Here is a 21,909-nt window from a genome sequence, read left to right as displayed (position 1 = left end):
CTGAAATAATAGAAAAGAAATATACCCACAACTGAGTAAAACTCTCTTACATAATTTCATTAATTTTGAATGAATAGTCAAACTCTGATAACAAACTAATGTAGTTAAAGCACACATTAAAGTCTTCAGACCCAATTAATACTCCTAGACTCAATCCTTAGATCAGTGTTACGTTATTCACTACTATGTACTCATAGACCATGACCACCATACTAACATCCTAACCTAACTTGTTCACTCTTAAGTTACCATCACATAGAGGTCAACACTTTGGAAATGAGAAGAGAAAAATCATAATTTACTCAAATAGGAGTTGACAGATAAAAGAAATAATGAAATTTACTTACTATCACAGTCTTTTAAGTGTTTGGCCCCAATGTTGAAGGCAAGAGGCATGGGTGACCCTGGCTTGCGATTGCCAAATTTTAGAAATCCTCTTCCTCCTCGACCTTGTACCAGCATGGCATCTATAACTGTCAGGTTGTTTCGTACCAATAGCACAGTTGAATGTAACTTTTCATCAGGTGGTGTGAAGGAGAGTCTTACTTTAACCTAAAAAGAAATTGTCTTTTAAATCCAATGACTAAAAGTCCTCAATTGCATCAACACAAAACATACAGGCTGTCCATATATTATCCATCACATTTTAAAAGTTACTGCAGTACACCTTTTCACATATCCATTGAAATTGTTACATAACTATTTGACAAATTTCATAACCGAATGACAGAACACATATCGAATGACAATCTAAATTAACTGTTCGTTCACGCTAACGGAAATGATTGACATAAGTTATGAAGTTGACAGACGTGAACAATAAACCGACAGTCTACATATAGTTTGAGAATGTAACAATTGGAGAACGACATACCACCAACAGTTATTTTAGATTGTCACATTTGATATGTGTCTGTCATTCGGTTATGAAATTTGTCAAATAGTTATGTAACAATGTCTCAACGGATATGTGAAACGGTGTAATTTAAAACAATATTATACTGAAGTTAGAATGAGCCGGTTCTGGCGCACTGTTCTTGACAAGTTACTCGCAAGCCTCACGATCATCACAAACACACATCAACACTGCTGGATCTATCACACACATTCAAACTTATTATGTCTCTACAGTTTTGACTCTGTTAATTCTTCTTTTTTTTTCACTCTATCCTACTTTCCATACATTACTCAAGTTCGATGTATTATACCACAGTTTAAAGATTATTTACTTGTGAATGCAGTGAGATATATGATATACAATGTACACTTTAGTTAAGTCAGGATTTCCCTCACTGTACAGTGTAAATTAACAAACTCTCACATCCCTATTCCCCAAGCACTCCACTACTGTACTGCACAGAATTAAAATATAAAACTGTACGTAATAGGATTTTTTCTTTCACACAGCCTCTTGCTGCTATGATATAGTGTGAGCAGATGCTGGTCCAGGTGCTCCCCCTCAGCAAGTGTACCCAATAATGAACTCATTTACAGTTGAGTGCAGAACGGTTAAATGTACAAAGATCTGTAAATATCTTTCCAAAATGATGAACTGTAAATTTTCATGCCGAAGCCAACAACACGTTTAAATATCAAAATAATTATTTCATCTCACCTTCACTCCAGGTTCGAGGATTATGGCAATACTGTCTTTTGCAACCCGAGTCTTGAACTGTTCCTCCAGAGTCCTACGATGTTGAGCCAGACCACTTGTTATCTCTGGGGCTGGTGGTGGCATTGTGCCCCCTCTAGTCCCTCCACCTCCCACACTATCAGCATCTACCAGGGTGAAGACGTCGTTTGAATTCCCTCCTCCACTACCTTCCTCGTTCAAGAGCGTGTGTCCATTTGGTAACCTGTCAAAGCGAGGTATATATATATTATTGACTTGAATATGGACATACAATAATCATTCTGGAGGAAATAATTGTAAAGATCTGACATACAGAATAACTTTTTACAGAACTTGAAAAAAAATTTCCATTTCCATTTTGTACCCCAACATATAGTATACAACACCAATTTGTTTTAACATCTTTATATACATTTACAATTTGCAGAATGACTTTTGCACATATAAATTCCTTTTCACATTACTACAAATTACTTCACGTTTCCATATTTCACTTACACCACGTTAATCATGGCTAACCAATACATGTGTGGAAAATGACCGTAAAACAATGATGATAATGAGGTGGTATCACGGCTAACATACACAGTACTATGGAAAGAGTTCATAAGTATCAAGGTGTTACCGGTAAGTTAAGATAAATTTAGGAACATAATAAGAGAAATAGTAAAATACCAGTTTATGAAGGCCACTGGGAGATGATTTACCAGACACAACCACTAATAAACTCAAGAGAAAAAGAAACAAATCATTCTTGTGGGTTTTTTTGCATTCATCATTACCAATATTTTACATGTACTTTCAACAAATATTCTCTTCCGTTAAATTCTTAAACTTTTAAGATAAATTCTTCTCCGTAAAACACAACAGACATACACAAAAGTATAATGAAAACAGATAAAAAAATTCCTAGGGAAACAAAATGATTGGCCAGAAGGAAATGCAGACAGTGTAAGTCAATGTGCCAGAATAAGTCACCATCCAAGCCCGACGAAGGACCTGCTAAAAGAAGTGATTACGAGGAACTCACTGATGGTGTATGATAGAGAGGAGCTGCTGTGTGGCGGGGTAGTGATGCAGCAGCAGTATCTGGGCCACTACAGGAACACTCGCTGGGTTCTCCACAAACACATCATGGATACTTGTGTTGAGCACTTGTGTTAAGGGGAAAGTCAGGTGTTGAGGGTAACACAAAACAGGCCAATTGAGTGCAGCCTGAGAGGATACAGAAAAAGAAATCAAACTTCCTTATCATAAAAATGGAAATATGTATCTCACCCAAATAGTAATTTCACTTGAGACAAATAAATCTAGCCAATACTGTACTCCAAATGATGTGACATTCATTACTTTCTTCAATGTTCATAAATATTTTGTAGACATACAGAAATTCTGGAGGTCCAGTTCTGACCTGAGCAGTGAAGTGGAAGCCATGAACCTCCGATGTGTGAAGAACTATTGAGGTATTGAAGATTGCAGCAGATAGATTGAGATAACGACTTCGTAATGTTGAGTATAAATTGGTGTCGGTGTCTGCCACGTGTGACGTTAAAGACAGTGTATTCACCCATTGCTGACCGGCTGTAAATTATATTAATTATGTCAGTACTGCAATGTAATTCTATATAATTAGGATTAGATGATCATAAAAATTCAACTGTTTAAAAAACATCAGCTACATATGTTTTACGTGAGTTTTTCCAGCCCTTTGCCTGAAAATGGGATGCCAGTAATTTATACAGTAGAGCGAAAAGAATTTCTCACCTTTGCCTGAGAGTGGGAAGCCAGTGTAACACTCAGTGCCACATTCAACCTTGGGGTCAAACACCAACCTCCCAATATGACTCTTGTGTCCAGGTTGTAAAGTTGACGGAGAACTCTGACTTGGCTCGTATGAAAACCTCGTGTCTGATGGTAGAGGCTTCACTTCTTTTACAGTCATTGGATGACCAAATGTAGATAGTATGTGTAAATTTTGATGAGAAATTTTTCCCTGAAAGACGAGAGCAAAAAATCAGTAAAACATAAGAAATATATAATGTATCTATATCAATTCACTCTTCGAGTTTCAATAGTGAAGGTTAAGGATGCTGTACCTGGACTGTAAGTAGAAGTATTTATGGGCTACCAGGAAATGATATCATCAACATTTGGCTTGATAAATGTTACAATAAACATAACAAGTGTTAATACTTACTGGAAAAGCATTAATGAATATTAGCGTGTTTGGTACCACACTGAGTGAGCCGTCAGCTGTGCGTAATCGAAAGGGAATCTTGATTTGCTCAAACTGTGTCTGGACGAATGACTCGGCAATAAATATACCCTCGGTGTCAGGGGTCAGAACACCAATTCTGAACGCTGCATAGTGGTTGGGCTTCAAAAATAACTGCAATGGCAAATAAAAAGATATATCAATAATTGTTCATTACATTAAGAATTCTAATGGAGGAAGAGAATGACAGATACGCTGAGGCACACAGAGATGGCAGGGACACTGGAACAAGATCTCTGAGGCCGGGTTACTGACGGGACTAGTAGAGGGAGCTCAGATTTTGAATTATTACATTAACATTATTTAGAGAGAGGACAGTGTATGCCTACTGTAGGCTAGTGTGTAGAGGGTGTATGTACAGTATACAGTGCATGGAGGGAGAGGGAAGTGGCAGTTAACAACACCTGCTACAGTAGATGCTAAAGGATAAAAGCAGATCATCATCCTCTATCATCATAGTACCATTTGGCCTACCAGCATTACAAGCTTAAGACGACAGCATCTGCTAGTGAGTACAGTAAAGAGTATACAGTAGTATACTTTGTTTATTTACAATATATTGTATGTGTACAGTAGTGTTTGCATAAATAACTACAGCTCTGCGTCTGTCTGACTGCAGTCTTATGCATAACATTCACCAATGACGGGAAAAATTCTGGGGATGTGTGATTTATTCCAGAGATAAGAAAATTTGTTTCAATACCAGGAAACCTCTCAAACCTGGAACTGCTCTGCACCAATTATTCTGGCTAATGGGAAGTTCACTGATACTGTTTAAGTATATTCTTATTGGGCCATGGACTGGTATATTCTGTTTAAAGTGACTGGGATAACGAAGTTGCACAGTGACTTGTGTGTTTTGAGAGAGAGAGAGAGAGAGAGAGCGAAAGAGATATTTTCATCACACGCAGTACTCACACTTTTAGAAGCGTAGGTCATGTTGTTACGGTTTTTTATTGTTGTCACATTTCCTTCTTCCACACCCATGAGCTCCACTGCACTCCTTGTTAAGTTTGACCCCCAGCCCCGTAGCCGAAGTTCCACAGGATTCTCATTAATAACATAAAAATATATATCACGATGGTCTCCCATGCCTAGCGTGCCAAAGTCTAACCAAGAGTCGCCACCAACCGGAGGAATGTACTGAAAAGACAAAACAAAAACTTTCATATGAGATTTTACAGAATCGATCTAATGAATCACCTGAAAATAGCCTTCCCAACCCCTAGTTTTCTTAAATCAAGAATAAATCAAATTGAGTGAAGTAATAGCACTTTTTCTATTCAAGATGCCACACTGGTGCCAACACCAGGATGTGTTTAGTTTGAACACTTCACAGACAATAATAACACAATACTGGACTAAAACCAAAACACAATGGTTCCTAGATGAACAGAGAATGCCAGGTGACACTCTCCTTACTTGCTGTCAATTATTAAATGTTCACATTTTACATTTGGTCTATAAAATAACCTCTAGTCTTAGGGGAATTTCTTTAAGCTTCAATGGTCATCTTATGTGCAGCATGTCATGAAATGAATAAATACACCATAAACAAAGCGAGTCAAGAAGCTCCTACCTTCGTGAGCTTGCCATTATATGCCCGTAATGGAATTTTGATAGTGGTAATGTTGGTGTGTACAGTGATGGCAGTGGAGAGGCGGGCGTCTGTGCCGACACTGAGCAGCTGCAGGGTCGCCACATGTGCACTTTGTCCCTCCTGTACAACCACTGGACCGTCCCAGCCAATCTAAAAATAAGATATTCTATTAGCATTACTACAGATAGTCAACTATTATTAGTTTTCTTTTATACTTTGTAGAATAAAACTGAATTCTAGTACTTCAATTACCTTAGCCTTCATGAAGAGTAGAAAACCTCTGCTTATTTCACCAGATGATTAAACACCCTAACTTAACCTGCCTAACTTAACCTAACCTCAACCACCCTATCCTCCCATTTAATATTAGGTTGTTTAATCATTAGGTGAAATAACTGGAGTGTTCCTAAGTTAATGATCATCATTATTATTGTTTTATGGCCACTGAGATGACTATAGTTCCACTACTCAAGGTTTTAACAAACACACTACAGTATCTTGTTAAAACTGCGTATACCACCAGTAGTACAACTTGTTTTAAGGGAAATGCATTTTATATAATTATTTATTTTATTCATTTTCAGTAAAGCTTCTATGTACCGGACTTCAATTAATTATTTTTGGACACTCTGAGGTACAGCTCATACAGTACTTCCAATTACAATGAATTTTAAGCTATAATCTCCCATATATATCATTGTCCTTACATATCAAAATCAGAAAATCACTCGCCATTAATTATATACAACTAAACTGTACCTCAAAATGCTTCTTGGCCTCGTCAGGAAGGGTCAGGTTATATATGACAACCGGGCAGGGAAACGTATTGGTGAGGGTGAGGTTGCGAGGTTCACTGCTGGGGTTGCTTGTGCCACCTCCCCCGCCCACTCCACCTCCCGCTGCGGCCACAACACCTGCCACCGTCCCGAAAGATACTCCCGATTGTGCTTCAGAAGATCCAATATCTGTGAAAATGGAAGCAGTGTTTAGTAAAGGCTCAACTGTACATACTTTTTAAATAAAGTTGGACGGATAGATGAGGGAGAACACGTCTATTACAGTAACAAAAATAAATGAATGGCAATGAATGAAGGGAGAATGACTGTGTGTTTGTGATTATCCTCATTCATGGAAGGTAAAGGTTTGAAGGGGTAATAAATAAGACACAGTGCACAACAATAATAACAAGGCAATGTTTGGAGATCCTGTGAATTTAAAGTACTACAGGTGTAAACTAGTTAACACAACTACAGTATGTGGAAACCTCATCATTACAACAAAACACTTTGGTACATCTATAATATATCCAAGACCCATTGTTGGCAGCCATCACATGACATGACCACCAGTTTTACTAATAAAGATTATTACATTAAGTTTCTACTAGGGTTTGTACTGCATCATGATAAAATGTTTACAAATGCAAACTTTTAACATTCTAAAGGACATTTTAACATAAAAAACCACAGGAAATGTTCTCACCTGCACCGGTGTAAAATTTTGTGATGGAGGTGTTATAGAGCAGAGCCCCCTGGAGGAGGTCGACTGTATAGGGAACACTCAGCTTATAAGCCGATACTTTACTTTTAATCAGGATCTTCCCCGAGATTTTCTTGCCACTTGTCACTTTTGAAGCTGTTGAGATTTGGAGAGTATTAGTACATGTATAACTTAAGTTGTGTATTCTTAGGATTTATATAAATTTCAACAGTCATATATATGACCAAGAACAGATTTTCATTGAGCACAACATCTCTCAAACAATTCCTATGTTTGTAAAAAAATAAATAAATAAATAATACAACCTACTAATAAAAGGAACTGATGGTTTTGTATGTCAAATGAACAACAGTGTGTATGTGTCACGACATAGATGAATGATACACAAGCAGAAGGCAGAGAGCATGTGACGGCAAGTGTCTTAAATGGTTAGTTTTGTTTACTGCAACTGAGAGAGCCAGTGGATAGTAGCCTTCTATTACATCTTGGCATGAGAGCACCAATCAGTGGCCACATACTTTCCAATAAATAGCCAACCAGGGCATGTCTCGATATGATGGTGTATTTTACAAGCCAATCAGGGCAGGTCTAGATTTGATGGTCTGTTTACAAGCCAATCAGGGCAGGTCTAGATTTGATGGTCTGTTTACAAGCCAATCAGGGCAGGTCTAGATTTGATGGTGTGTTTTACAAGACACACCTGAACACCTATGATGGTCAGATGCATATTTTTAGCTCCTTGTACCATAATTTCAGCTAAAATATTAATGAGTGGATCAACAGAATACATATAATAAAATCAGCAAACACTTAACCAGGTTTAGAGGTGAAGGTACTGTTGTGGTGCCCAGTAAGGGTGTTGTATTAACACATAAAATTATTATATTCTGGCAAGGTGATCCACTGGTGTAATTACATATACTGTACAGTATACATAACAAATGAGTGCAGTGAACATACATATACAGTACAGTACAACAAAACAGTGCAGTGTACAATGAAAGACAAAAGTCGTGTTGTGAAATTTGGTGAAAACATATGCCGAAGGACTAAACTTTTGGTGCGCTCTGCCTTGTGGTAGGGGGCTCTCATTATGTTTCACGAGTTATATTTAATCTTGGGATAAAACCTCGACATGACTTTTGTTTTTGATTGTACATATATACATATACTGTAATAAAAATGTAGTATACAGTACATACATTATATATATAACAAAACAGTAGAGCAACAAAACACTAACGATCGAAGGTTACAGTCGCTACTTGTGTTGGTCGCACTGTTCCAGGCGGTATCTTCATTGGCTTAAAGTCAATCGTTATTGCATCATTCACCGGAGTCGTTATCACATTCTGAAAGTAATGAATTTCCTTACAATCTTGAGCACAGTCACCGAGTGTATAATTTATCCACTGAGCAACTCTGCATACTAATGCTACCTGAGAAAGGAAACATGAGATACCAACAGCTCAGGTGCTGTGGCCCACTTACACCCCACCAAGGCACCAACTTCACTACAGTCCAGTACACCAATAAAGATTCTTAATATATAATATACTATCAGTGTTGGCGGCTTAATGTTTACCTTGTTAATATACATCAGGTAACATACATCCAATTAACATACATACAGGATTTCAGGACCTCACATGTACATTAAATACACATTTGAGTGGCTGTACAGTGCAAATCTATTCATGCATTTCAAAATACGACCCCAACACACCACCGCACATGATGAGAGACTTACTTGAATGTGTATGTGCTTGTGGGCAGAATTGAGGAGGTGTAAGGGAAGCGACGAAGGAGGATCGTGTGGGGTGCGGAGACCAAAATGGAGGCCGTCGTGTGGACAGAAGAGGCCAGGCTGACCGGAGACCTCCACCTCTACCGGTACCACAAGGTAGTCACTGTCCGTCTCGCTGGTCACGATTCTGTCAAGGGAGGAAGCGACTGATGACAAACTATCAGGAGAGAGACATACACGTATATTATTTATTGAACACATTACAATTTTCAATCGTTCTATACAGTGAAACCGCTACTTAATGGACTATATGGAGAGGACTGTCCATTATATTGAGGGTCTGTGAGACGTAAGACCCCCATCGAACAGATTACATGGAGAGAAGAGTGCACTATATAGAGGTTTCACTGTAGTCATAATTTAGTAAGTAAATATAACTCACCTGGACAGATGGGAGTGAGGTAGAGAGCAGAGGAAACACGCTGGGAATTCTACTCTTGACATGTGTTCCTGTGAAGACCGTTGACCCCTTCACTACAGGGATGCCAGTTTTAATATCTTATTCGGCACAGAGAGGACCCCGTACAAAAGTGGTTAAGGTCTAAACACACGTCGAGTAAAATTCCCGACATCCGCTTGTGTCTCCTCTGCTGCCGCACTCCTTCGTCATGTAAAATTAAGTCGTGCATGATGAATTTTTTAAAAATATCTAAGCATACTGTAGTCTCTTACGACACTTGAAGGTCTACCGTGACACACACCTGACATAAGCAGTGTGGTTGTTCTCTCTACGGGCAACAAAATTGGCTCTCATCAGCGCCCGGGTGTGGTAGGGCGGGATGTTCCACACGTTCTTCTGACCTTCTTGTGTACCGGACAGCAGCTCAAGGTGGAGGTCCCCCCCAGTGCTGTACATCTCTGTGATCTGGGGAGGGGGGGGGGGAGACCGATTATTATTACAGTATTGCTTTATAGACTCCAGGTTGTTCCTCTTCATATCTTAAACAGTGGAAGTTAGTTGTATGGACGGTGAAAATCATACACAGAAATTTTATGTTCTTGTGCACATTAACAGCTGTGTGACTCAAACCCCCAATCCTTAGGACAGTAGGCAAGTTTGTTGTAGCCAATCAGCTGCCAGCCACTCACCTGTAGGGAATGTGGATGTGGATTGTGCAGCTGGATTAAGGGGGAGTATGAGGAGTTTAGAGGCATGCGAACCCCTACCAGCGGCCTCAGTCTGTAGGGGTTCCCTGTTCCCACTGCTCGTACCTATAAAATACAAGAGAGATTAGTATCACATATACAACTGTACAACATTGTATATCTCAACACAAAGTCAATTTTATTTAATATAATCTACTCCTAAACAAAATAAGTTGCCAGTAATAACTTTGAACATGAAATTTTAAATACAAGAAATATGATTTAAAAGGGCAAATATGATATACAGTACAGTAGTTCTAAAAAGACACTGAATATCTCTGCCACTAAATGTTCAACCAGGACGGTACTTGAGTAATAAAGTACACGAGACGAAGACATACGTACCCCATATTTGTATGTGCCTATGGAGGTGTGTATAAAGATAGTGTTTTCTATGAGGCCTTCCTCCCTGCCCAAAAACACCACATCGAAGGAGGTGTTCCCGCCCGGTAACACTACCTGGTAGACCACACCGAACGTTAGCTTCATAATACACCGTAGAATACACTCTTGTATCATACGTCGTATTGTACATTTAAGTGAACTGTAGCAAAATGTTAATGGTCAAAATATTTATAAGTTTAAAACATATTTGACATCTGTGATTTACTGCATTACTCACAACCATGAGAAAATATATTTCTGGAGGCATTCCTCAAATATTTCATTAATGATATGAATGAAAAGTTTTGTATAAAGTATTGTCAACAAGACTACAGTATAACTTTTGTCAACTAGAGGTACATTTGTGAATCCTATATATACCTGTACAGTACAATAAATGGATCACCTGAAGATTAGCCCCCCAGCTTATTTCACCTGATGCTACCTTATGCTACCTAGGAGGGGGTGGGGGTTAGGTTAGCACTAGGGTGTTTAATCTTCAGGTGCTCCCAGTAACTGTTCAATTATCTGCATAAAATAATTCTAGATAACTAATGTAAATAAACTAAGAGAAGCTTCCATAACTGACCTTATCTTGGAAAAAGGTACAGTGGAAGTGGAGTGTGTTGCCCGATAATGAGTGGAGCTGCACACTGTTTTCTGGGCTGCTGTTCTGCACCACTACTTTCCGCATAAGGGGCATCCCTGTTGGACTGAGGAAACAAGTGAAGGTGCGGCTCAGTGTGATGGCCTTCACCTCAGACACCCAACACCTAACTTAATCCTCTCGCACTACATTGTCACATATAACACAGAGTCTGACGCATTAATTCCAATACTCCAGTTGTAACACACACACACACATGTGTGTATATATATATATATATATATATATATATATATATATATATATATATATATATATATATATATATATATATATATATATATATATATATATATATATATATATATATATATATATATATATATATATATATATATATATATATATATATATATATATATATATATATATATATAATTAATTATTGTAAACACACAGAAAAAAGTTATACTTACTGTTCTTTAAAATCTAAATGTGGAGGATCGAAAACAATATAATTTTTTGAAGGGACCCCCTTATCGTCAACAATGTCCCCATATCTGTAAGAGAAAAAAAATGCATTCATTGGGAATTAATAACAACACAACACATTATAACATCATCATCATCCGAGACTCACTACACCTACAGGCATAAGTGTTCCGTAAAAAGAGTAAATTGATCTTTCATAAATAGAAAAGAAGCCATAACTACTGTAAAAAAAAATCTGAAGAACCAATACAATTCAGGGTTCAACAGTCCTAACATCTTTCCTATTTAAAAGGCAATATATTCTGCATTCTCTAGGGGTAGTACACTGTATACTGTACTGTAAACTGAAATTCAATTAATTTAACTACAGTAATTTGAGGCATATGGTACAGATTATTTCTTTATAAATGTCTAAGTTAAACAAAGACTTTTGTGATACAGGTACAGCTGCCATATGGGAATTACTGTACTGTACTGTATTGTACCTGGAGTTTACACTTAAATCTACACTGTACATTTATTAATACAGTAGAGCAGAATAGAGTAGAGTAGAGCCAAGTAGAGCAAAATAGAATAGAGTAAAGTATAGTAGAGTAGAGTAGAATACAGTACAATACTATATTAACACAGTGTACAGTACTACTTCACCACTAGGTAATTACTGTAACACTCGCACAAAAAATATCTTTACAATTTTATGAGAGACAATATGACACAATGGACGGAGGCTTCTGAACACCTACCGAGACAACAGGAGTCAGTATTCATTATGAAATTCATTGGACCACCCCGGTAAAGATAACCTTTGGAGCGAGTGATACAGTACCTGTACTTTACACTTACAATACAGTATTTTCTCGGTACAAAAAAATTATATTTGATCTGAGTAAAGTTCTCTAAAAAGTTTATAATATCTTCACACAAACTTACGATTTTTCCTTTCATTAATACAATCTTCATTTATTACTTGGCTTACCATTACTCTCAAATAAAACTTAAAACTAAACCTTAACACAAATAAAACTTAGACTTCAAACATTATTCATTGATAAAATGCCAATACTCTTGACAGAAACTTAAACCAAACATTAATATTCATAATTAAAACTAAACTAAACCAATATCTTACCTTATTTCTGTTTCTCCAGTTTTTATAATCTGAAACGAGAAAATCCTAAAGTTAGTTCTGATGAAAAAATAAAATATAAATAAAACTTAATTACTGTACGTACTGTATGTTTATGACAGACGTACAGCATTTGTAAGTATTTTATAAAGCAAGACTGAGAAGCACCTAAGTTCAACAGTGTTCATTAGTTCTTCACTGTTCAATGTTATAACACATGAGGTAATGTTCTTCATGTTATGTGAGACTATCCAGTGATCAATGAAACTGATATTAAATGCCAGTGTTATTATTATTATTGGTCTCCACTATTACGGTATATATTTATAAGTAATTTTTCCTCCGTATTAAATAATTATAAACATAAATTTTCTAACTCTCCTGAAAGAAGTATAATTTTGTTTGCTTTCCTTATATCTATATACTGTACAGTATGTCCAATTTTGGGAGTCATTGGGTGAAAGCAAAAAAGTTCTTGTTTGTCATTACATAAATTAAAGTTGTGTTTTCTTCTTGTTAGTTGTTAGGTACAGTAATCCTTTGTTTTTCGCGGTTTTTTTATTGCGTTTTTTGTTACTAAAAATTATATATATACTCCCTGTATATATAAAATATCCTTTAAAACAAAAATTTTAATTTCGCACCATTTTCGATATTCCCCTGTGCGGTGCAGCAAACAGACACCACCCTTTCCCGCCTCAGACACCCGCTGCTCCGAGAAGCCTCAGTCCACACGTGCCTACCGTACTGTGATTACCTCTCCTGTTTGTCCTCTCACGTGTATTCCACATGGCTCCGGGACATAAGCCAGCCTCATCAAAGGCAAATATTACTAGCAGACTCTACAGTGACAGTTTTATTGGACAAGCTCAGAGGTGGTATGAGCTATGGCTCGAGATGTGGTGAAGATTGACAATTCATTTGTGTTTTTTGTCGGAATACAAGTCTTCAAGTGGAGGAATGTGGGTGGAAGTGGACTGGCTGGCTGGCGTGAGGGCAGGGAGAGGCTGGCCATGCGGGTGTCGCCGACCTCAGCGAAATATACATTTTTTTATTTACTTGTAAATAATTTTTTTTTGTATATAACTGTGTTTACGTTTTTCCATTATTATACTACAATATGATTAGTTTCAAATAATGATGTTAGTAAATGCCGGTACAGTGCATCAGTGATCAGTGTGACCACTGGGCCGTGAGTGGAGAGCATGGTGTGGTTAAGTGCATGACCTACCTGAGCTGTTTGGTGGCCACAGGTACAGTGAATCCTAAAAGAGTATTCACGGTTTGGGCTTTTCGCGGGGGTTTCAGGAATGTAACTCCCGCGAAAAACACGGGATTACTGTATAATGAGATAACCATAGGGAGAACTCGTTACTGTGTGTGTGTGTGTGTGTGTGTGTGTGTGTGTTATTTCTTTCCACTGAGATCATATTTATCAGAAAGAAAGAGAAACACCACCACAAATCACTGCTGAATATGAGGCAAACAGAAGCACAGCTGATATATAGATCAAGGAAAGAAGAGAGAGAGGGATAAAACAGTGGGAGGGTTAAAAAGAGAAGGAAGGAAGGTTACAGGTATCTTGTTTGAGGACAATATAATCACCACGACAGGTGAATCAAAGGCCAGATGTTACACCTTAATTATAACACAATAACCTCCCCTAAAACAACAACAACAGTAATGTATTAATGTATTCTCAGCCATGTGTGGGGGGGGGTGTAAGGCTTATATGTGGGGGAGGGGGGAGGGAGATGGGGGTTGTACTGATGAAGGAGGATGATAGCAAGATGTGACGTGAACACACAGTTGGTACACACACACACACCACAATTACGTGTGGTAAGAGAGAGTAGTGATGTTGTAGTGTTTGTAGGTAATGTGGTGGTGACATTGGTTGTAGGTGGTGATGGTAGGTGTAGGTGGTGGTGATGGTAGGTGTAGGTGGTGGTGATGGTGGTGGTGGTATGTGGGGGTGGTAGTGGTGAAGGCAGCAGCGGCACATAAGAACAGCATCCACACATTAACTCCCTGAGATAAACAGCATTAATTAATACAAGGAAGTGAGAGGGGGTCGCCTGCAGGAGCTGTGTCACACGTCGTCTGAGAGGAAAGCTTTGGGAACACACACACACACACACACACACATCCTACACACGCACACCCTCCCCCACACACGTCCATAGTCACACACACACGGGTAGGTAGCAACATGTGTCAAAGCTTAAGACAGGTACAGTCCAGTAAGTGGTATTACTACAACCCCGGCGAGGTGTAGCTGCCCCACCACGGAGCCCAACACACCGTGGAGCCTGACCCAGTAAGCAACAGCGGGTAGAGTTGACCGTGGCCAAGCACCCACACACTACAAGCACAGCAGAGCAACAAGAGTTATGAGCGGTGGTGGCGGCAGCAGGTGGTGTACCTTGGTGGGTAACCAGAGTGGTCTGAAGTGGCAGGTGAGGCCAGGCTCGGGTCCCTCACCACTCATGTTCCAGCAGTGGTGTTCAGGCTGAGGTGGTCGGGGCGGCGGTGTCCTCGACGCCATCATCGAGGGCCAAGGTATGTTAGACTTGAAGCTGGGCGTCCAGTTGTCGGGCGGGGAGGGGCATGGCCTGGGGGGCAGCCTCTCCACGTCCATATCTTGCGCATACTGATGCAGGTGTAGCACAAGCATCGGCAGGTCCGTCTCTTTCTTGGTCTCGTGCACGTGCATGATGTGCACCTGTGTGTCCAGGCGGGGGAGGGTAGAGGGCTTCCCGGCGTGCAGGAGGTCTCTCACCATGTACTGGGGCACACACGCCTCCTGGGGCAAGGTGTCCATAAACACGTCCACACAACTCTGCTCCTGGGTGGAGGACTTAGAGTAGCACACGTCGAGGGTGCAGGAGCCCGGAGGCGGCACGCTGGGGCTGTGGTGGAGGAGCCGGATACAAGTGCGAGGGTCCAGCAGGCCACCTTGTTCACGGTCACAGTCACGCAGGTCAAGACGCTGACGCTGGTGTGGACAGGGCCGTAGGTTGAGCTCTTCAGGGTGTAGGGGCGGGTGTTCCTCGTGGTGCTGGGCGCAGTGGTAAGCCAACCCAGGCAGCAGCTCCAGGGGCACCGTACCCTGTGTAACATACTGCCTGTAACACTACACTTGTAAAACTACACCAACACATGTGTAACACTCACTAAACACTATACACCCGTAATGCAGATTAACACTACACATGTTAAAATCTCTCTCTCTCTCTCTCTCTCTCTCTCTCTCTCTCTCTCTCTTTCTAAACGACCCCCTTCGAAACCATCCGAAGCCCACGACCACTTCCACCCTAATCCAGCTGAATCCAACCGAACCCTCACCCCCCCCCCCACCTCGAACCCCTAATTCGGTGTTTTACGAACCAAGTTGAAAATTCACCAAATAGATAGCGAATTTCCGAGGTTCCTTAATTTGAGTGAATTTTGGCGATCTTTGAGATGATGTTACTGAGCTGTTGGACAATTTTGTAGTGATTTAAAGAAGTTTCACATTAGGACGAATACCTGCCCTTCCTGAACACACACACAAGGTCACAACAAGTCAGACCACAGATAACAGGTCCTCCACTCAGACTCCCAGGTCAGATAAAGATACCCACAGGTCACTCCAGGTAAGACCAAAACACCTATGATCACTCACAGGTCACAGGCAGGTCACAGGCGGGTCACAGGTCATCAGTGGGTGAACTTACCTCGTTCATGTGTATTGCCACGCCATCCACCAGGTATTTCAACTCGTTATCCACCTGGATGAAGGCTGTAAAGACCGGAGAGAACAAACATTAGTGTCTTTATCTGATGCTCAATGTGATTGTTAGTTTGTGACTCGACCTGACCTAACCTGACCTGACCTACCAAGATACAGATATAGAGTGAGGGAGAATAATAACAACAACACAAATTCTACTACGACTATTACTAACTATAATAATTTTCCCTTAACGATAATACGGAACCTTTCATACTTGTTCATTTAAGCTAAACAAAATAAAACCAACATATGTGTGTGTGTGTGTGTGTGTGTGTGTGTGTGTGTGTGAGGTACTTAATTATAAGGTGTGAGGCGGCAAAGGTGAGGTGCTAGGCAGGTAAGAATGACGACACACACACACACAAGGAGATAAGAAAGGCGAGGATGAGTGGGCGTGCAGCAGGAGGAAGAAGACGTAGGAGACTCGTGAGAGGAAGAGGTGAGGAGAGAGAGGAGAGAGGTGAGGGGAGGAAGGGGTGGAGGAGGAAGGGGTGAGGGAGGAAGGGGGAGGAGGGAAGGGTGAGGAGGAAGGGGTGAGGAGGAAGGAGGAGGAAGGGGTGAGGAGGGGGTGGAGGAGGAAGGGGTGAGGAGGAAGGGGAGGAGGAAGGGGTGAGGGAGGAAGGGGTGAGGAGGAAGGAGGAAGAGGAAGGGGTGAGGCGGAAGGGAGGAAGAGGAAGGGGTGAGGAGGAAGGGGTGAGGGAGGAAGGGGTGAGGAGGAAGGGGGAGGGAGGAAGGGGGTGAGGAGGAAGGGGAGGAGGAGGTGAGGAGGAAGGGGTGAGGAGGAAGGGTGAGGAGGAAGGGTGAGGAGGAAGGGGTGAGGGAGGAAGGGGAGGAGGAAGAGGTGGAGGAGGAAGAGGTGAGGAGGAAGGGGTGGGAGGAGGAAGGGGTGAGGAGGAAGGGTGAGGGAGGAAGGGAGGAAGAGGAAGGGGTGAGGGAGGAAGGGAGGAAGAGGAAGGGGTGAGGAGGAAGGGGTGAGGAGGAAGGGGTGAGGAGGAAGAGGTGAGGAGGAAGGGGTGAGGAGGAAGGGGTGAGGAGGAAGGTGAGGAGGAAGAGGTGAGGAGGAAGGGGTGAGGAGGAAGGGGTGAGGAGGAAGGGAGGAAGAGGAAGGGGTGAGGCGGAAGGGAGGAAGAGGAAGGGGTGAGGAGGAAGGGAGGAAGAGGAAGGGGTGAGGCGGAAGACATACATCGGGAGAAGGGGGCAATGAGCTCGCCCATCACCGCCCACACAGTCAGGTTGGGTCCGCTGGCGTCGTCTGCAAGCTGGCCAAGGAACCCAGATGGCTTCTCCAGATCCCCACCAGCAGGAAGAGGACCGCGAGGGCTAGTGGGTGGTGTGGGCGGTGGTGGCGATAAGGGCGAGGGCGGGGGGATGTAGTGACCACCATCACCACCACATCGTTGACAAGCACATGAACAACCACCACCACCACCGCCGCCTCCCCATGCTGACGCCCCTCCTATCATCACCAACACCACTGCCACTGTCCTCAACTTCATAGCTCTGTGTTGACTCTCGCTTCGTTTCCCTTTTCGTTAATGCTCAAGTAACACTCCAATAAAGGTATTTTTTTTTAAACTCAAGTTACAATCATTTTTGTTTACACTTCTTTAAATGATCTCGTAATTTTTTCTGTCACTAAAGAGATTCTTGTTTACAACCAAAGTCTCGTCCATATTAATAACACCAGCACCATCTTCCTCAAGGGGAGTATAGAAGTTGTCTCACCACCCTCACAGTTACTCCTCAAGTGAGACTCGTTAACCGTCACTCACAGCTCTCCAATAATGTCACTCACAACACTCTCATTAAAAACCTTGTTACTCTTCCGTCACTTGCAGGTCTGGCGTGGTCTGAGGCAGCGTCACACCGTCACCAAACTCTCCTACACGTGCAGGTTTTACACATAATCTTACAATTATGTTTCTCATACCCTGATGGCGCCATAAACAAACACATTAGTTAAAAACATCACAAACACTAAACAAGCTTATAATCTTTTTTTTCTGTTTATATTGCTGGTTATCGCTTCTGTTTGTCTGTCTGTCAACACTGAATAACAAACTAAATTAACAGGAGTTTTGGGTCGTGGAAGATAACGCACCCCGTAGAATGTTTACCTAAGCGGGGTAATGTCGCTCTCCAACCCTCTTAAGTCTATGTGTTAACCAAGGCACTTGTTCACTGTCTAAACATCTGACGATTACCAGGATTGTGTTCACTGTTAATGCTTCTTATTAACATGAGGTTACGTTCACTATCAGAGGCACATGTCAACACGGCCTCACCACCACCAGCAATAAGAATCGTAGCACAGTTTCCCACGTGTTCTGCTTCCCCTAGGTGCCACACATGTGTCTGAGTCAGCTCTAAGTGGTGAACAAAGACAGACGCACACACACACACACACACACACACACACACACACACACACACACACACACACACACACACACACACACACACACACACACACACACACACACACACACACACACACACACACACACACACACACACACACACACACACACACACACACACACACACACACACACACACACACACACACACACACACAGGTGTGTTTCGTGTGACAGGTAGAGAGGGACACACCGACGATAAGTGTCAACCTCAACAAGGTACTGACTCACTCACTCTCCACCTATACTGCACTGCCCCCCCCATTACAAGTGTTAGGGGTGATTAACATACGTGTGGGGACCTTCTTTGTCAACTCCCTCTCACTCTCATCCACTCTGTCACTTGGTATCATGCGCCACACTGCCTCTCTCACCCCACGCACGTGTTTAAAGTGAAAGGGGTGGAGGAGGAGACGGAATGGAAGAGAAGGAGAGAGAGGGGACGGAATGAAGGAGAAAGAAGGTGCGTGGTGAGGAGGAGGAGGGGAGAGTGGTGAGAGGTGAAGGAGGCAGGCGCGTGGTGAGGAGGGGCGCGTGGTGAGGAGGGGCGCGTGGTGAGGAGGATGGGCGCGTGGTGAGGAGGGCGCGTGGGGGAGGAGGAGGAGGGGCGCGTCTGGAGGAGGGGCGCGTGGTGAGAGAAGGTGAGCGCGTGGTGAGGAGGAGAGGGGCAGCGTAACACCTGTACGCCGGCGACCCACCAGGTGTTCGTCGCTAGTGAGGAAGGACATTACTCTCCCAATAAGTGCACCTGGCCACTACCAGGTAATGTGTGACCCTCCCTCCCTCCCCTCCCTTCCCCATTCTCTACCCCATCACCCCCTTCTCTCTCCCTCCACCACACCCACTCTCTCATCACACATACATACATACATACATACATACATACATACATACATACATACATACATACATACATACATACACATTTTACCCCCAAGCACACTTTCCAAACATACATTCAACTACCACACACACACACACACACACACACACACGACAAAGACCGTGTATATACAGGTGTGTGTCAATTACATCAACACCTGTGACTAATTTTTGACCTTGCCAACCAATGTTAACAAAAGCTTCTATTACAAGCTATATTTGGCACTAACTAACTGGTTATTAAGAGACTGTATCTGACTGGCTCACTTAACTGGTGATGTGGGAACGTGTTTAACTGGCTCACTTGAGGATGGTAAAGGGGGGGGGTGGGTAGTTGAAGGGGGGTTGAGGAGGGTAGTGGTAGAGGCGTGATCATTGGTGTGGGCGTGGTGAAAATGGTGGGCGTGTGGGCGTGGTGAAAATGGTGGGTATGTGGGCGTGTGGGCGTGGTTTCTGGGGACGAGGTGGTGGGGTCAGATTAATAATTAAAAGATTGCGGTACGGACAGCATACACTAACACACTTTATCAATACTTTGACACGCCCCCCGCGCCTTCCTCCACCTCCCCGCGCCTTCCTCCACCTCCCCGCGCCTTCCTCCACCTCCCCGCGCCTTCCTCCACCTCCCGCGCCTTCCTGCACCTCCCCGCGCCTTCCTGCACCTCCGCCTTCCTCCACCTCCCCGCCTTCCTCCACCTCCCTTCCTGCACCTCCCCGCGCCTTCCTCCACCTCCCCGCGCCTTCCTCCACCTCCCCGCGCCTTCCTCCACCTCCCCGCCTCCTCCCCCACTACCACCACCACCACCGTCAACAACACCAAAACAATTCCTCACATACTAATAACACACTGTAACGCCGATACAATAAAAGTAAGGTCATGATACAGGTACAGCCAAGTGTTTGTAATATCTGTAACAACACTGGTGCTCTCCTTACTGTATATAAAACTATGTGCACCGAGGAATTAATACTGGAGAGAGAGAGAGAGAGAGCGAGAGGGGAGCAAGGAAAAATCTACGGATATTGCCAGTCACGTTTCACTTACAATGCGCTCTCTCTCTCTCTCTCTCTCTCTCTCTCTCTCTCTCTCAGGCAGTAAGACAGGGCCAACTACCCCCACAACAGGGCCGCTTCATCACACTTCACTGCACACTCACCACCATGGAATGATAAATTAGATAAGTGTATCGTAAGTGTGTACAGGTATGCGACGATCTCACTATGGTATGCACTAATCACTCTTTACGCACCAATTACTGTCATATGCATCAACCACTGAGGTATGCATCAACCACTGAGGTATGCGTACATCAATGCAGTATGCGCCAATCGCTAACATGGATAAATCACTGACATGCGCCAATTACTGTCATATGCACTAATCACTGTGGAATGCGTAAATCACTGCCGTATGCGTCACTGCGACATGCGCCAATCACTGCCGTATGCTATGAAAATAAAGGAGTGTCACATGTGTACTAATCAGTGCCAAGGGTGCCACCCATGTGAGTGAACCTTTCCTTCCCGACGGTGTGTGTGTGTGTGTGTGTGTGTGTTGTGTACCCCAGAACGTGGCCAGGCGAGGACGGTATGTAGGCCCAGGCGAGGGTATTGATCCGCGTGCAGCTGTCAACACACACCCTAACCTAACCCAACCTACCCTAACCTAACCTACCCTAACCTACCCTAACCTAACCTAACCTACCCTAACCTAATCTAACAAGTCCTCATTCTCTTGACGCGGTTCTTTTTACAGTTAAGTATAAACAGCAGATACACTACAGGTACAAATATAGGGGTACAGTTAACGACTACAGGTAACGACTACAGGTACAGTTAACGACTGCAGGTACAGTTAACGACTACAGGTACAGTTAACGACTGAAGGTACAGGTAACGACTACAGGTACAGGTAACGAATAAAGGTACAGGTAACGACTACAGGTACAGGTAACGACTACAGGTACAGGTAACGACTACAGGTACAGGTAACGACTACAGGTACAGGTAACGACTACAGGTACAGGTAACGACTACAGGTACAGGTAACGACTACGGGTACGGAGTAACGACTACAGGTACAGGTAACATTCTGGGTGGAGTAACACGACTACAGGTACGGGTAGTAATACAAATTACCAAATTACTGATAACGACTACAGGTACAGGATAACGACTACAGGTACAGGTAACATTGCAGGTGCAGATGCGACTACGGGTACCAGGTAACGACCTACCGGGTACAGGTAACGACTACAG

General features: G+C 42.5%; 1 protein-coding gene across 4 annotated transcripts in view; it reads right to left on the bottom strand.

Moving 5' to 3' along the window:
• LOC121858630 (transmembrane protein 131-like) overlaps positions 1-21,909 on the bottom strand; it is a 40,747-nt gene that overhangs the window by 7,207 nt on the left and 11,631 nt on the right. The window contains exons 1-21 of one of the 4 annotated variants that reach the window (XM_042355150.1): positions 17,532-18,347; positions 16,290-16,354; positions 14,996-15,682; positions 12,574-12,602; positions 11,429-11,512; positions 10,935-11,058; positions 10,307-10,420; positions 9,905-10,027; positions 9,517-9,680; positions 8,759-8,942; positions 8,252-8,360; positions 6,991-7,143; positions 6,268-6,473; positions 5,488-5,658; positions 4,827-5,051; positions 3,831-4,022; positions 3,398-3,626; positions 3,045-3,214; positions 2,664-2,848; positions 1,616-1,856; positions 348-552 (exon numbers count right to left, since the gene is read on the bottom strand). In XM_042355150.1, the coding sequence (XP_042211084.1) occupies positions 348-552; positions 1,616-1,856; positions 2,664-2,848; positions 3,045-3,214; positions 3,398-3,626; positions 3,831-4,022; positions 4,827-5,051; positions 5,488-5,658; positions 6,268-6,473; positions 6,991-7,143; positions 8,252-8,360; positions 8,759-8,942; positions 9,517-9,680; positions 9,905-10,027; positions 10,307-10,420; positions 10,935-11,058; positions 11,429-11,512; positions 12,574-12,602; positions 14,996-15,682; positions 16,290-16,354; positions 17,532-17,844 (3,973 nt within the window). In that variant the 5' untranslated portion in view covers positions 17,845-18,347. Of the gene's footprint in view, positions 1-347; positions 553-1,615; positions 1,857-2,663; positions 2,849-3,044; positions 3,215-3,397; positions 3,627-3,830; positions 4,023-4,826; positions 5,052-5,487; positions 5,659-6,267; positions 6,474-6,990; positions 7,144-8,251; positions 8,361-8,758; positions 8,943-9,516; positions 9,681-9,904; positions 10,028-10,306; positions 10,421-10,934; positions 11,059-11,428; positions 11,513-12,573; positions 12,603-14,995; positions 15,683-16,289; positions 16,355-17,531; positions 18,348-21,909 lie in introns of those variants that run through there. The other 3 variants (XM_042355151.1, XM_042355152.1, XM_042355153.1) reach the window with 3 other exon arrangements.

Source organism: Homarus americanus, unplaced genomic scaffold, assembly GCF_018991925.1.
Source record: "Homarus americanus isolate GMGI-L3 unplaced genomic scaffold, GMGI_Hamer_2.0 scaffold74, whole genome shotgun sequence".
Lineage (NCBI taxonomy): Eukaryota > Metazoa > Arthropoda > Malacostraca > Decapoda > Nephropidae > Homarus > Homarus americanus.
Note: the sequence above shows the minus strand (reverse complement) of the source record. Positions and strands in the feature narration are given on the sequence as shown.